At 35.4% G+C, this 15,916-nt stretch overlaps 1 protein-coding gene across 1 annotated transcript in view; it reads right to left on the bottom strand.

Moving 5' to 3' along the window:
• Window positions 1-2,552: 2,552 nt before the first annotated feature.
• The window catches only part of LOC106971490 (zinc finger protein 510), a 33,128-nt gene continuing 19,764 nt past the window's right edge, over window positions 2,553-15,916 (bottom strand). Inside the window, exons 4-6 of the mRNA XM_027048137.2 lie at window positions 6,695-6,821; window positions 6,302-6,397; window positions 2,553-4,165 (exon numbers count right to left, since the gene is read on the bottom strand). Coding sequence (XP_026903938.1) covers window positions 2,553-4,165; window positions 6,302-6,397; window positions 6,695-6,821 — 1,836 coding nt within the window. The remainder of the gene's footprint in view (window positions 4,166-6,301; window positions 6,398-6,694; window positions 6,822-15,916) is intronic.

Here is a 15,916-nt window from a genome sequence, read left to right as displayed (position 1 = left end):
CAGTGAAAAAATTCAGTATCAGGCTAGAAAAGGAATATTTTGGCTCATATGAGGTATACGCTAGCCCTGATCCCAAAAGGTGGATATGTTGCTAGTATAACAGAATGCAGGGAATGGGTCATGAGCAGCTCTGTGCAATATCTTTACAAATGGCAATTTAGAATATGAACAGATTTAAAATCATTAGGAAAGGGGTGAATTATATCGTATGTGGAGCACTGGATATTAATACAAAAGAAAAAATTGTATTAGGTCAAATGACATAAAAGGAAGCACTGGACATATAGAGACCTTTACTTTGTATGCAGTTAAAATGGTGAATATTTTGCTCTATCAGTATGATGATGGATCCAGGTAGCAATGCTGGCAATCAGGGTAGTGAAGTCTTACTCAGCAGCTTGGTTCCACTCGGTATTACCATAGAATAGTCACTTACCAAGAGCACCTAGTCTAACAACACAGATGTCAGCAGCTATGACTTTTCCCTACAGTTCACAGCACCAAAAAGGGGTGCTTTTGTCAGTCTGCAGTTTTACTGCCGGTGTGTCAAGCAGCTAGGCACAGTAAGAACCCAAAATAAAAATGCCAGAAGTTGTATCAAAGGGAATATCTGCTAGAGTTAAGAACATCCTTGTGTCCTGCCCCTTGAGAGGATCAGCCACATCAATTTTTAGGTCTGCATTAATGGCAATAAGGTTGACTAGTCACAGTGCCCAAGTGGTTCTCACTAGCCTTTCAGTGAACCAGTCCCAATTAGAGTAACCTCTATGAACTGAGGGCCCTACTGAGCCAGTAGCTTTGCTTCATGCAGCAGAGTGGGGGATAAATTTCCTCTGTAAGGGATAGCTGCTATCACCTCATGTACAGCTGAGATACTTCTGGGACCAGGACAGCTGTATTCTTAAATATACCATGTGCATTTTACACAGGTATGAGGCCTGAGTACTTTACATCTTATTAGCCAGTTAAGTCCAAGATGACACCCTAAAATTGGAATATCAAGTCAGAGTCAGGTGTCTAGTGTAAAAGAGCCCAAGAGTAAGCTAATGGCTGCTTTACAAAAGGAGTATACTTCATAGCCTCATTAGGGTATCAAGTCAAATAACCCTTCTCCCCCACCCCAAGGGCATCTCCTTTTGCTAGAAATTCCAATCAACAGAATGACAAGTCACAGAGACTTGAAGCCCAAAGTAGTCATTAAGGGCTGTGAGGCCTCAAAGTTATCTTCTTTACACACAACTTTTCCTGACTAGGAGAATCTCCTCTGAGTTATGGGAAGGGGAAGTATAGCATAGAACACATTCCTACTATACTTTAGAAATAATCCCAGTATACTGTACTGGCCTAAAGGGCCTCCTTTATTCCAAGATCAAATTCATTTCCCTTCCCTACTGTAAACCCTGCCCTAACAACATTTTCTAAATCTAAATACCCTCTAACCCCATGGAAATTGATAAAATGTTGACTTGGGCACTTGTATCTCATAGATCCAGAAAAGTTTGGACCCCTTTCCTCCCTCAAAGTTCCCCCAAATACTTGGGTGGGTGTCAATGGCCTTGTGTCCCCTTTGGAGACAGGAAAATTTCTCTCCCCTAAAGAAGCGAATGTTGGGGTATATGGAGGTAAAAGGAAGTGTGGAAGGAGAGTGGCTTCATGACATTAAACAAGCCACATTTACTTTAGTTGCATGAGGTATACTCATATTTTAACCAAAAAACCTTTCAACCTTTTGGTTCATCGAAAGCCCTGTTATAGGTGTATTATTTATTTCATTACATTGAAAGAAGGTGATTTTTTTTAAAATGAATTCTCTGATGATCTTTGAGAGACTCCTCCCAACACCAAACTTTAATAAGTGTTATACCCGCTGGCTGACATAAGCTTGGCTTACTCAAATAGTTTTCTACCTCCCCAGCAGAGGGATGGCTAAATTATGTTCAAAAGCAAATAGACCTAAACATTTAAGAGCTTAATAGAACAAAAGCTTACTTCTTAATTATAAAATGTTCAAATGGTAAAGATGGGAATGAGAATTTTGTTCCACATATTCCAGGCACCCTTTTATATTATAAAAGCTGTGCCATGTTGAAGCATGATACCCAAGGTTGTCTTGGGTCATCTCTGTTTTATTCTGACAGTATCCCTGTAGTTTGTCAGAGAGGTCTTTTGTCGGAACTAGATACGGCATACAACATGAACATTCAAAGTCCACCAGCCCTATTTGGAGGAAAGGGAGACCCAGACAATTATGTGTGAGTTATCTTAAAAGGCATGGCTTCTTTCAAGAGGGCTTTCCATAGTATCTTGAAAGGAGTATCAGCCTGTGTGCATTCTCTGATATATATTCAAGGTTGCTTTTTGGATAAAGGTTTTCCTACATTCATATGTATGTGGTTCCTCTCTTGTGTGGATTTTCTGGAGTCAAATGGATTGGTCTTTCAGCCACAATGATTTTCCACAGTTATTATATCAACAGGATTTCCCTCCCTCCCTGAATTCTCTGGTAAATATTTAGGGTTGACTTCTTAGACAATGTTCCAAATTCATTACATTTATAAGATTTCACCACTGTGAATTCTCTGATGTATTCTGAGGTTTGATTTCTGGCCAAAAGTTTTCCCACATTTATTACACTGAAAAGGTTTCTCTCCTGTATGAATTCTCTGATGATCATTAAGGATTGCCTTCCGGACAAATTTTTTCCCACATTCATTACATTTAAATGGTTTCTCCCCAGTATGAATTCTTTGATGCACTCTAAGGGTTGATGTCCGGGCAAAAGTTTTCCCACATTCATTACATTTAAAAGGTTTCTCTCCTGTGTGTGTTTTCTGATGTTGAATGAGATGGTCTTTTCGCCAGAACGATTTTTCACATTCGTTACACTGATATGTTTTCTCACCACTATGTGTTCTCTGATGTATTCTGAGGTTTGACTTCTGACCAAAAGTTTTCCCACATTCATTACACTGAAAGGATTTCTCTCCTGTGTGAATTCTGTGATGATCTCTGAGGGTTGACTTTTGAACAAAAGTTTTCCCACATTCACTACATTTATAAGGCTTCTCTCCTGTATGAATTCTCTGATGTCCCCTGAGGGTTGACTTCTGGACAAATGTTTTCCCACATTCATTACACTTATAGGGTTTTTCTGCTCTGTGAATTCTCTGATGTGTACTGAGGTGTGACTTCTGGGAGAAGGTTTTTCCACATTCATTACATTCAAATGGTTTCTCTCCTGTGTGAGTTCTCTGATGTTGAATGAGATGTCCTTTTTGAAAGAAAGATTTACCACATTCATTACACTTATAGGGTTTTACTTCAGAGTGACTTCGCTGTCGTACTTTGTGGGCTGATATGTGGTAGGATTTCCTATCTTCATGATATTCAAAGGATTTATCCCCAGTTTGTCTTCTGTCATTACATACTAATGAGTTCTCTTCTGTGACAGGTATCTGAGGTTGAGTGAAGTATGACTTCTTGTAGAAATTATTCCCACTTGCATTACATTCATGTTTCACAGCCATGTTGAATTTATTGTATTCCTTGAGAGCTGACTTCTCACAGAAGGATTTCCCACATTGGTTAAGATGAGGGTATTTCTCCCCTGTCCCAGTTGTTTTATAGTTAAAGACAGTTGTTTTTTCATTTTTTCCCCTAAATCCATCATTTTTATAGGATTTTTCTCCTGTGTGAATATTCTTATGTGTAACACAGGCAGCCTCATCAAAGATGGTTTTTCCAATTTCATTATATTTAAAAGCTTGCTCCAACGTTTGACACTTTTGACTCTCAGGAGGATTTTCCTTATAACTGAAAGCTTCCCCACTACTATTATATTCATATAACTTCTCTCCAGTGTGGTTTCTCTCAAACTTAATTTTGAAAGACAAATTTTCACATACACTACAGCAATCTGGTTTTTTTGTTGAATAGTTTCTATTATTAATGATAAATTGGGAAATATTTTGCAAATTTACTCCCCATGAGTCATATTTACAGGACATTTTTGTTGAAACAGGAGCTATGTGCAGATTAAACTGTTTTCCCAAAATTTCCTCTTCCTCTCCAGTCAATAGTTTATTATCAATGGATATTACTTCCTGAAAGTGGTTGTCTTTGATTTTCTTGTTCCTCTTGATCAGGTAATCATCTCTGTAATCTTCTAAAATGGAGATAAATTGAAAACATCTTATAAATCTTACATTTCTTATGGCTGGGACATAGACATATAGCTTATATTATATTTCACTTTTTGTTTTTTTAAGATTAAATAATTTATTTGTGTGTATATCTTCACTCTGCTTTAAAAAACAATACAGTGAAAATGAGAGAGGAAACTAGTAATAAATACATATCTTTATTTGGGTTGTAATAAATTGGATTTTCCTACCAGGGTGGAGAATGATAAAATTGAATAGACTTTTACAGGAGTGGTTATTTTAGGGAGCAGGAAAATCAGATAATGGGATGAACCCAACTGGACTATATAAACTTAAGTACAAAAAAAATTAGTATTAATTAAGTAACAAAAAAATTAGGAGATAACGAACACTGATGGGCTAGGCCCGACAGAAGAAGAGTTTGCTTTGAGGAAGTATGTTATATAGCCCTACACTATTAGAGGCCATACTGGTAAAATATTCAAGAGTCTATGCTTCCAATTTGATATCCCTTATTTTCATTAAATCCTTCAACATCAAATTAAAATTGAGTACAAGATTCCTTATGATTAAGAAGTTTATAGCTCAGACTCTAACCATCTTATAAGTTATGGAAATACAAACAAGTGAAAAAAGATGAAAGGAAAATCCATTTTTGCAACTAAATTAGATTCACTGCTCAATTCCTGCTGTGGTACCTTTATCAAAGTTGAATAAGTGTACCTGATCACCTCATCCTAATTCTCCACATTTCAATTTGATGTGAGGGGTATATTTTATATATGTATACAAGTATGTACGCTCTGTGGCCAGTGTGGGGCTTAAACTCTGGACCCCGAGATCAAGAGTCACATGCTCTATTGACTGAACCAGCCAGGTATTCCAAGGGGTGCAATTTTAAATGGAGTATCATGGAAGGCCTTACTGCAGAGATGGCACTTAAGAAAGCTCCAAATCATTTATGAATTCTAGATGTTCTTCCTTTGAGGCTTTTATGAGTTGTAAATATCATTTATTTTTGGTTCATCTCTTCACTCTCAAGTATGAAGCATGATTTACATCTGCATAAAACTTATATGTGCAATTTAACAGTACCGAGTGAACACTGGTGTAATTAGAAACCAGGTCAAGAAACAGAACCCAAAATGGCTCTGCAAAAATCCCTATTTGTCTCTGCCCAGTTACAACTTATTCATGCTTAAGAGTTCATACTCTCCGAATATTTATATAATTGTTTCCTTGGCTTTCTTTGTAGTTTTACCACCAAAAAATGAATTCCTAAAAATGTAATTGAGTTTTGCATTTCTGACATTTACATAAATGTAACCATACATGCATACTTATATTGTTTGGTTTCTTTTGCTTAATATTATATAGCTAATTATCCCTTAAGGAATACAACTATTTTTTCATTCTACTGCTGATGCACCCAATTTTAAACAAAAACAAACAATATTGCCACAAATACTGTTTTCTTTATCCTAGAGAATACAATCAAGCCTTTCTGTAGGGTATACAGTTAGGAAAGGAATTCCTTGGTTACAAGTTATATAGAACTTTACCATGATTTGATAACATCCTTCTGATAACACAGTGGTTTTACCAATTTACATTTTCCATTAGTGAGTAAGATTCTTTAATATTTCACATCTTCATCAGGACTTGGCTTTGCCAAACTTGTTAATGTCACCTCATACATCTCTCATAACACTTTATATTTTATGTTGCACTGCATGAAAGCTAATGAGACTGAACACATTTTCAAAGATTTAATGGCCATTTGAAAGTTCCTGTTCAGTCTTTCACTTATTTTTTAGTTGGGTTGCCACCTTTTCCTATGTTGACTTATGGAAGTTTTTACATTTTCAGGATACTTATCCTTTCTAGGTTACTTGTACTATATACATATTCTGCTACTCTGTGGCTTGTCTTCTCATCCTTTTAGTGGTATCTTTTATAAACAAAGTTCTCAATTTTAAAGTAGTCAAGTTTATTAATCGTTTTCTTTTGATTGGTGCTTTTTGCACCTTTGAGCCTAAAAGAAAAGTCTTGAAATATAAAGGTTTTTATCACCAAACTGACCTTCTGGAGTCTAACCACCCCTACAGAATTCCATCTGCTAGTGCTCAGTAACTCACCTTGGTGGCTCTGGTTTAAGAATTCTTCTTCTAAGAACCAAGGCTCCTCTCCTTGCTCCAATTTGAAGATTACTGCTGGTTTGAAAATGCAGTTCCCTGTAAACAGGGAACAATGGAGTACTTAGGACAGATGATGAGCTTTTTAGTCTCCAAAAGTGTAAAAAAGATAGAGCTTCAAGAGCTGCATCCTGAAGATCCTGGTTTGGATTTATCATGGAGAGCTGACAAAACGCTCCTTTTATCTTCAAAAGGGCATAGCTAATAATTTTATATTCCTGAATGAAATGCTTAAATAACATTAAAATCTAAATAAAGTATTCATGTGTATTGGTGTATAAAAAGGAAATACTTTCCATGTGGTGTGATGAGAGTAAGTTACACTTATATGCTCACCCACTGAGACCAGGTTGTTGTAGTTCTCCAGCATCACATCTCTATACAGGGTCCTCTGAATTGGACCTATTTGCTGCCACTCCTCCTGGGTGAACTCCACAGTCACGTCCTTGAATGACACTGATGCCTGCAACAGTACATTTCTGCTCAATGTGAAGTGTTCATAATTAGGTAACAAAGAAAATACCCCTAAAAACCATTCTTATGTTTACTGTAAAGAGTTTAAAATGAATATAAAGGACGCTTTTTTGAATCTAATTTTAACTTTAATTTTTTGAAATGTTTTTTAAGGGGGGGAGGGAGGAGGGGCTCAAAGGGAGGGAGAGAGAGAGAATCCTAAGAACACTGTCAACATAGAACCTGATGTGGGACTTGAACCCATGAACTGTGAGATCATGACCTGAGCTGAAATCAAGAGTCAGATGCTTAACTGACTGAGCCACCCAGGCACCCTGATAATTTTAAGTTTGTTTCAGAACTACTCAACTAGTAAAAACGTTCAAGAGTTGATGCTCAACTGACTGAGCCGGCCAGGCACCCCTAACTTAATTTTTGTATTTTTATGAGTTCTACACATGTACTATCAATAAGTATATTAGTAAAACTTTTGTCTTAAAATTTTTTAAAGCACAAATGATAAATTTCCTCCAATTTTTATCCCACACCCCAATATACTACCCTGGGTATATTCTACAGTAGGGGCCAGCAAATTATGACCTGTGGCCAAATCCAGCTTGCCACTTTTTAAAATAAGTTTTTATTGCAACATAACCACACACACAGCCAATCATTCTGTACTGTTCATGGTAACTTTTGTGCTGTAACAGCAGAGCCTAGTACTCCCATCAGAGACCTTAGGACTATAAAATGTGAAAACATTTACTATCTGACCCATTAGAGGCAAAGTTTGCCAACCATTGGGCTAAACCAGTCCAATTAAAGGAAAGATTAACATCTTAAAAACAACCCCCCCCCCACAATTAATAGAGAGGGATATATCGTAGATTGAAAATAACAGAATGGAAAAAAATACACGTAATTATGAGGCAAAAGTAAGTTGGATGGTTATATTAACATGAAAAAAAATAAAGGCAAGAAAGTATGATAAAACATAATAACAATTTATGATCCTTTTAACAGAAGATATCATAATTTGGTATGCATTTGAAAGCACACCTTCCAAATACAGTCAATCCTAATTATTCACTGATTCTGTATCTGCAAATTCACCTAAAATTTACTTCTAACCTCAATAGTTATGATTTTGCAGGATTTATGGACACTTGCAGAATGGTTAAAAAAATTTGAGTGCCCAGCACATGTTTTTCCAGCTGGAACTGAACAAGATAATGCTTTGACAGATGTTTTTTTTGCAGTCTATTTAGTGCATTCTTGGCATTTTTGTGCTTTTTCTTAGTGTTTTCACTTTTTAAAATGCTCCCCCACCCCTGCGTAATGCAGAAATGCAGTCTAGTGTTCCCAAGAGCAGGAAGTTTGTGATACGCCTTAGGGAGAAACCAAGTGTGTTAGATAAACTTTGAGAATTAATTATCATGCAGATGGCTGTTAGTTCTTGCTCGTGAATCAACAATATATTAAATAAGGTATTTTTAAACAGAAACACACATAAAATAAGACTGCATATTGAATGGTGGACCAAAATGTTGTGACTGGAAACTCACAGGAACTTAACCCTGTACTTCCCCTAGGAACAATGATTCAGTATTTGCTAATTCAGTGCTCATAGTGATTTTATAGAAAATAACCACTGAGAATAGGGAGAATCAACTATGTATAAACAAAAGTTAACAGAAATGTTATAGAGGGATCCATAATTATAACTGGTGATTTCAACACAACTCTCAACTCAGAGGGCAAGCAGAAAAAAACAAAACAAAACAATAGAGATTTAGAAAGAGATCAGCAACACCCAAGAGGAAAAATCTGGCCCACTGTTTTTCTTCATTTAAAGAAAAAGTTAATCTTTATTTATTTTTGAGAGAGACAGCATGAACAGGGGAGGGGCAGAGAGAGAGGGAGACACAAAATCTGAAGCAGGCTCTAGCTGTAAGCACAGTCTGATGTGGGGCTTGAACTCATGAACTGTGAGATCATGACCTGAGCCCAAAGTTGGATGCTTAACTGACTAAGCCACCAGGTGCCCCTGTTTTCATTTTGTAAATAAAAATTTATTGGAACACAGTCATGTTCATTTGTTATGTTATCTATGGCTGCTATAGCCCTACAACTGTAGAGTTCAGTATTTCTAGGGATCCTATCTCACACAAAGCCTACTATGTGACATTTACAGATAAAATTTGTTGACCACTGACACAGAAGATTTACATGACATAAATAACAAATTTAAGTAACTGAAACATATAGGATAATCTAATCAAAATATTTTCTGGCGCATTTTGTATATTAAAAATAAAAACAGTAGGTCTCACCAAATTAGAAAAGATTACAAACATATAGTTTGACTTTGGCTTTTAGTTCAGAGATATAGAGAGCTGAAAAGAGCAGCATTAACATCCTTAAAACAAGAACAAGCTGGGCAGGTTGGAAATTAAGGTATTTAAAAAAAAATCATCAGATAAATGAAATTGCATAACAAATAGCTTGAAATGAGGAGAGAGATAAGCACTGTAGGGAGAATCAGAGCCCACCTGTTTGCTTACTGGACCTTATGCTACCAAACTTCACATAAGATAATAGGAAGATAAAGGTAGAAAAAATTTAACAACCTGCTAAAGACCCATGTGCATAATGTTAGAGTGTGAAGTCCCTGGGGATGTGTGTCACAGACATAGTGTGATTTGTACCTTTTTGTGAGATTTTCTCCAGGAACCCAATATGTCACAGAGAGGATTGGGGCACAATTAAGAGGAAGTTCCTTTCTGCCCCATGTGATGCTGGCTAGTATAGGGGGAAAAGAGTTATTGTTTAAATCCACTCAGATCCATATTGCTTATTTCCACTACAGAACACTTAATCTGTAAGGGAAAAGTAAATAAAACACACACCTTGAGGCCACTGATAGTATCTTTTTGTGGTAAGGGAAGAGCAATGGCAGATGCTACCAAAATGTTGCCCAGACCCATATGCCCTATTTTTCCCAAGTAATAAAATGGTGAGATGCAAGTTCTTAGTGCCTAAGACTGAGGTTAAATTAGAAGATGAGTCCCACTTCCAGAGAACTGTCATTATTTGACCTGTTTGGAACATTCCACTCATAAGGCTATCTTCATTTGACATGAAACCCTAAACTATATATGAAACAGTGTAAAACCTGCCTCTGAGGAAGTCCAGACACTGGACTTACTAGACAAAGACTTTCAATAAACTGTTTTAAATATATACAAATAACTAAAGAAATATATACAAATAATAAATATATATATACAAATATATACAAATAACTAAAGAAAACCACATCTAAAGTGTGTGACTTACAGCTCACACACTGCAAACAGCATTTTCTCTGAGGACATGACATTAGTTAATGTAAAAAAAGGGATATTGTTTACCATCACAGCTACTTCAGGCAGTTTATAACAATTAAGGAAAACAGTCTAATTAAAAGCTTAAAGGGAAAAGCTGGAACATGGTATATCCAGAAGGGGCTTTGAAAAGCTCAGACATATCTCTGGGAATGTAGAAGGTGGCACACATCCTCTGGGCTATGTGCATATTCAGGAAAATATCTGAGAAGGTACTAAATTTGCCTCTGATTAACCTTGAGACTCTGAAAGAAAAGTGAAAGTGAATACAAAATATCAAGCTACTGTTGAAGACATATCCCAACATATAGAGCATCTTGGCAAAGACTGGAGACTTACTGGTTACAAATATTTAAGGAAACCATTGTGCAATTGCTGATATTTAGCTAATGGAGTGGAGACTTTAGTGGCCACATATGACAAAGAATATAGGTTGTAAATATTCTGTTCAACAGAGTCACTAAACAAATAACAGCAGCAGCGGTTGGTGATATTCAGGTGATATATGACATACATATTTTAAGATTTTACTTATTTATATATTTTTAAAGTTTTTACTTATTTATTTTGAGAGTGCACATGTAAGCAGGGGAGGGGCAGAGAGAAAAGAGAGACAGAAAATCCCAAACAGGCTCCAGTGCAGAGCCTAACACAGGGCTCGATCCCACAAATCATGAGACCATGACCTGAGCTAAAATCAAGAGGTGGATGCTTAACCGCCTGAGCCACCCAGGCGCCCCTAAGATTTTATTTTTTAAGTACTCTCTCAATCCAACGTGGAGCTCCAACTCACAACCTCAAGATCAAGAATCCCACACTCCACTGACTGAGCCATCCCAGGCACCCTGGCGCATTATATGTTAAATGTCAGGTTTTCAATAAAAATCTGAGACCTACAAATGAAAAAATATGGCTCATACACAGTAAAAAAGAAAACCCTAAACTATATATGAAACAGTGTAAAACCTGCCTCTGAGGAAGTCCAGACACTGGACTTACTAGACAAAGACTTTCAATAAACTGTTTTAAATATATACAAATAACTAAAGAAATATATACAAATAATAAATATATATATACAAATATATACAAATAACTAAAGAAAACCACATCTAAAGAACCAAAAGAAAGTATGGTAATGAAGTCTCACCAAATAAAGAATATAAATAAAGAGAAATAATAGATATGTAATGAAAAAGTAAACTAAAATTCTGAAATTTTAGAATTTGAAATTTTGAAACATGAAAGTAAAATAACTGAAGTAAAAAATTCCCTAGAGGTCACAAAGGGAGATCTGAGCATGCAGAAGAATCAGCCAATTTGAATATAAACCTGCTGAGCTGATACAATCTGAAGATAGTAAAAATAGGGAAAATGAACAAAAAGCCTCAGTTTTTGTGGGACCTGTAGGACACAATCAAACATTTAAACATAGCAACATCCACAAGAGAGGAGTAAAAGGGGAGAGCAGAAGGGGCAGAAAAACAAAGGGTAAATCTTGAAAGCAGCAAAAGGGAAGTGACTTATCACTTCTAAAGATTCCCAAATATGATTAACAGTTGATGTGTCATCAGAAACCAGAGAGACCAGAAGGCAGTGGTATGACACATTTAAAGTGCTGAAAGGAAAGTCTATCAATCAAGATAGCATTCAGCAAAAATGAAGAAGAAATTACGACAGTCCCAGATAAACAAGGACTCGGAAAATCTGTCAAATTACACATGCCATATAAGAACTATTAATAGAGAAGTCGTTCAGGCTGTAATGAGAATACATTAGATTATAACTCAAATCCATATGAATAAAGAAAACCATATAGGTAGAAGTAACTACACAGGTGAAAATACAAAAGCCACTGTAAGTGTATTTGCTGTATTTATTTTTCTCCTATATGATTTCAAGACAACTGCTTAAAGCAGTAATTAGAAATCTCACACAATGTACACATAATACATAAAATTGTAATTTAGTAAAACCACAAAGCAGAAGGGGCTGGAACTATAGAGGAGTTTTAGTGTATTGTTGAAACTAAGTTGGTATTCATCTGAACAAGACTGTCATAGTTATTAACTGTAATCAACAAGGTAGAAAGTTTTAATAGATTATTGAAATTGGTATTCATCTGAACAAGACTGTCATAAGATGTTAATTGTAATCAATGAGGTAACCATTAATAGGAAAAAATGTAGTAAAGGCACACAAAGTAATTATAATGGTACACTAGGAAATATTGATTCAACATGAAAGAAGTAAAAAAAAATGGTGAAGCAGAGAAACAAAAAAGACTTAATCACAGACTGAAAATAAATGTCTCAATGGATGATTACTTATCAGTAATCACATTAAATGTTAGTAGCTAAATACTTGAATTAAAAGGCAGAGACTGGCAGAATGGATTAAAAAACATAATCCATGGGAATGCAAGCTGGTGCAGCCATTTTGGAAAACAGTATGGAGGTTCCTCAAAAAATTAAAAATAGAACTACCCTACAACCCAGCAACTACACTACTAGGTATTTATCCATGGGATGGATACAGGTGTGCTGCTTCAAAGGGACACATGCACCCCAATGTTTATAGTAGCACTATCAACAATAGCTAAAGTATGGAAAGAGTCCAAGTGTCCATCCATGGATGAATGGATAAAGAGGTGGTATATGTGTATATATATATATATATATATATATATATATATATATATACACAATGGAGTATTACTCAGCAGTCAAAAAGAATGAAATCTTGCCATTTGCAACTATGTGGATGGAACTGGAGGGTATTATGCTAAGTGAAATTAGAGAAAGACAAATATCATATGACTTCACTCATATGAGGACTTTAAGATACAAAACAGATGAACATAAGTGAAGAGAAACAAAAATAATATAAAAACAGGGAGGGGGACAAAACATAAGAGACCCATAAATATAAAGAACAAACAGAGGGTTACTGGAGGGGTTATGGGACCGGGGATGGGCTAAATGGGTAAGGGGCACTAAGGAATCTACTCCTGAAATCATTGTTGCACTATATGCTAACTAATTTGGATGTAAATTAAAAAAAAATTAAATTAAAAAAAACAAACATTATCCAATTATATCCTATCTGCTAGAGACACTTTACACTTAAAGACACAATAGCTTGAAAGTAAGACTGGTAAAAAATATACTATGTAATCAGTAACCAACAGAGCCCTGGATTGCCTATAAATAGGATTAGACAAAATAGACTTTCAGACAAAAATAGGAGAGAAAAAGGACATTTATTAATGGTAAAAGTGTCAACACATGAAGACAATACACCAATTATAAACATACACATACCTAACAACAGAGCTTCAAAATACTGACAGAATTAAAAAGACAAACAATTCAACAATAACAGTTGGGAGATTTTAATGTTTCACTTTAATAATGAATAGAACTACTAGATAGAAGACCAATATGGGAAAAACACACTTACACAACACTATATCAACTGGGCCAAGGCAGATACAAAGATAGTTATCTACAAAGACACTCAGGCCAACACTGGCAGCATACACATTCTTCTCAAGTACATATGGAACATTCTCCAGTATAGATTAAATGTTAGGACACAAAACAAGTCTCAATACATTTTAAAATATTTGTTTTAAGAGAAAGAGAGGATGAGCAAGGGAGGAGCAGAGAGTGAAGGAGAGAGAATCTCGATGGAAGTCTAGATTCAATAAACTGTAAAATTGTAATCTGAGCCAAAATCAAGAGTTGGATGCTTTTCCAACTGAGCCACCTAGGTGCCCCTCAATACATTTTAAAGGTTAAAAACATATAAAATATCTCCTATGACCAAAATAAAATGAAAGAAGAAATCAATGAGAAAACTGGAAAATTAAAAAATCTGTGAAAATGAAACAACACACTCAAAAAAACCCCCCAAAATCAAAGAATACTCACAAGGGAGTTACAAAATACTCTGAGACAAAATGAAAACACAGCATATACCAAAACTCATGGGATACAGCTAATGCAGTGGTTACAGGGAAATTTATAGCTGTAACACCTACATTTAAAAGAAATCTCAAATCAATAACCTAAGTGTACACCTTAAGAAGGAAAGAAATAATAAAGTTTGGAGCAAACAAAAAATAACAGAAGAACAATAGAATCAACAAAACAAAGCTGGTTCTTTGAAAAATCAACAGAATTGATAAACCTTTAGGTAGACCAAGAAAAAAAAGAATACTCAAATTACTAAAATCAGAAATAATGGGGGACATTACTACTGACCTTTCAGAAACAAAAAGGACTATCAGAGAGTACTATAAACAACTGTACACCAACAAATTACATAACCAAGAGAAAAAGGACGAATTCCTAGAAACATACAAACTACTAAAGCTGACTCAAAAGGAAATTGAAAATCTGAACAGATCCATAGGATAGGACTGAATTGGTAAATTAAAAACCTCTCAATATAGAAAAGCTCAGGACCAGATGGCGTCACTGATTAAGTTCAATCAAACATATAAGAATTAATACAAATCTATCTCTAACTCTTCCAGAAATAGAAGAGGGAACATTTCCTAAGTTATTCTATGAATTACTTCACACTAAAGTCAGACTAAGAATTCACAAACTAAAGATAAATATCCTTTATGAATACAGATGTAAAACTCTTCAACAAAATACTAGCAAACAGAATCTAGCAGTATATCAAAATGATTACTATACACCATGACCAAGAAGGATTATCCCAGAAATGTAAACATGGCTCACCAAATGAAAATCAATCTATGTAACATACTACAGTAACAGAATGGAGGAAATAAACCATGATCATCTCAGTTGATGCAGAAAAAGTATTTGACAAAATCCAATATCACTTCATGATAAAAACACTCAACAAGCAGGAATAAAAAGGAACTTCCTCAACAAAATAAAAAGCACTTATGGGGCACCTGGCTTGGCTAGCTCAATCAATTCAGCATTCGACTCTTGATCTCAGGGTCTTGAGTTCAAGTCCCACATTGCAGGCAGAATTTACTGGAAAAAAAAAAAAGCACTTATGATAAACCCACAGCTAACATCAACACAATTCTAAAATATAAGGTTTCCCTCCAAAAATGAAAAATAAGACAAGGATGTCTGCTGTAACCAATTCTATTTATTTTTTTTTACTAAAAATTTTTTTAATGTTTATTTATTTTTGAGAGAGACAAAGCATGAGCAGGGGAAGGACAGAGAGAGAGGGAGACACTGAATCTGAAGTAGGCTCTAGGCTCTGAGCTGTCAGCACAGAGCCCGACATGGGGCTCAAACTCATGAACCGTGAGATCACGACCTGAGCTAAATTCGGACGCTTAACCAACTGAGCCACCCAAACGCCCCTAAACAATTCTATTTATTATACTGGAAGTTCTAGCCAGAGAAAATAGGCAAGATAAAAAGAAAGACCTCAAAATTAGAAAGGGAAAAAATAAAACCATCTGTAATCACAGACCACATGATCTAATGTATAAATATATGTATTTAAAATATAAACACTAAAGAATCTATTAAAAAAACCTACTAGACCTATAAAATAAATTCAGAACATTTTCAGGATTTAAGATGAACTCAAAAACCATTGTATTGCTATACACTAGCAATGAACAATAAAAAAAAATAAGCAATTCCATTCACAAGAGAATAAAAAATAAAATATGCATAAATTTAACCAAGAAGGTACACAACTTGTG

The sequence above is a fragment of the Acinonyx jubatus genome, chromosome D4, assembly GCF_027475565.1.
Source record: "Acinonyx jubatus isolate Ajub_Pintada_27869175 chromosome D4, VMU_Ajub_asm_v1.0, whole genome shotgun sequence".
In the NCBI taxonomy this organism is placed as follows: domain Eukaryota; kingdom Metazoa; phylum Chordata; class Mammalia; order Carnivora; family Felidae; genus Acinonyx; species Acinonyx jubatus.
This window is presented reverse-complemented; position numbering and strand designations above follow the sequence as displayed.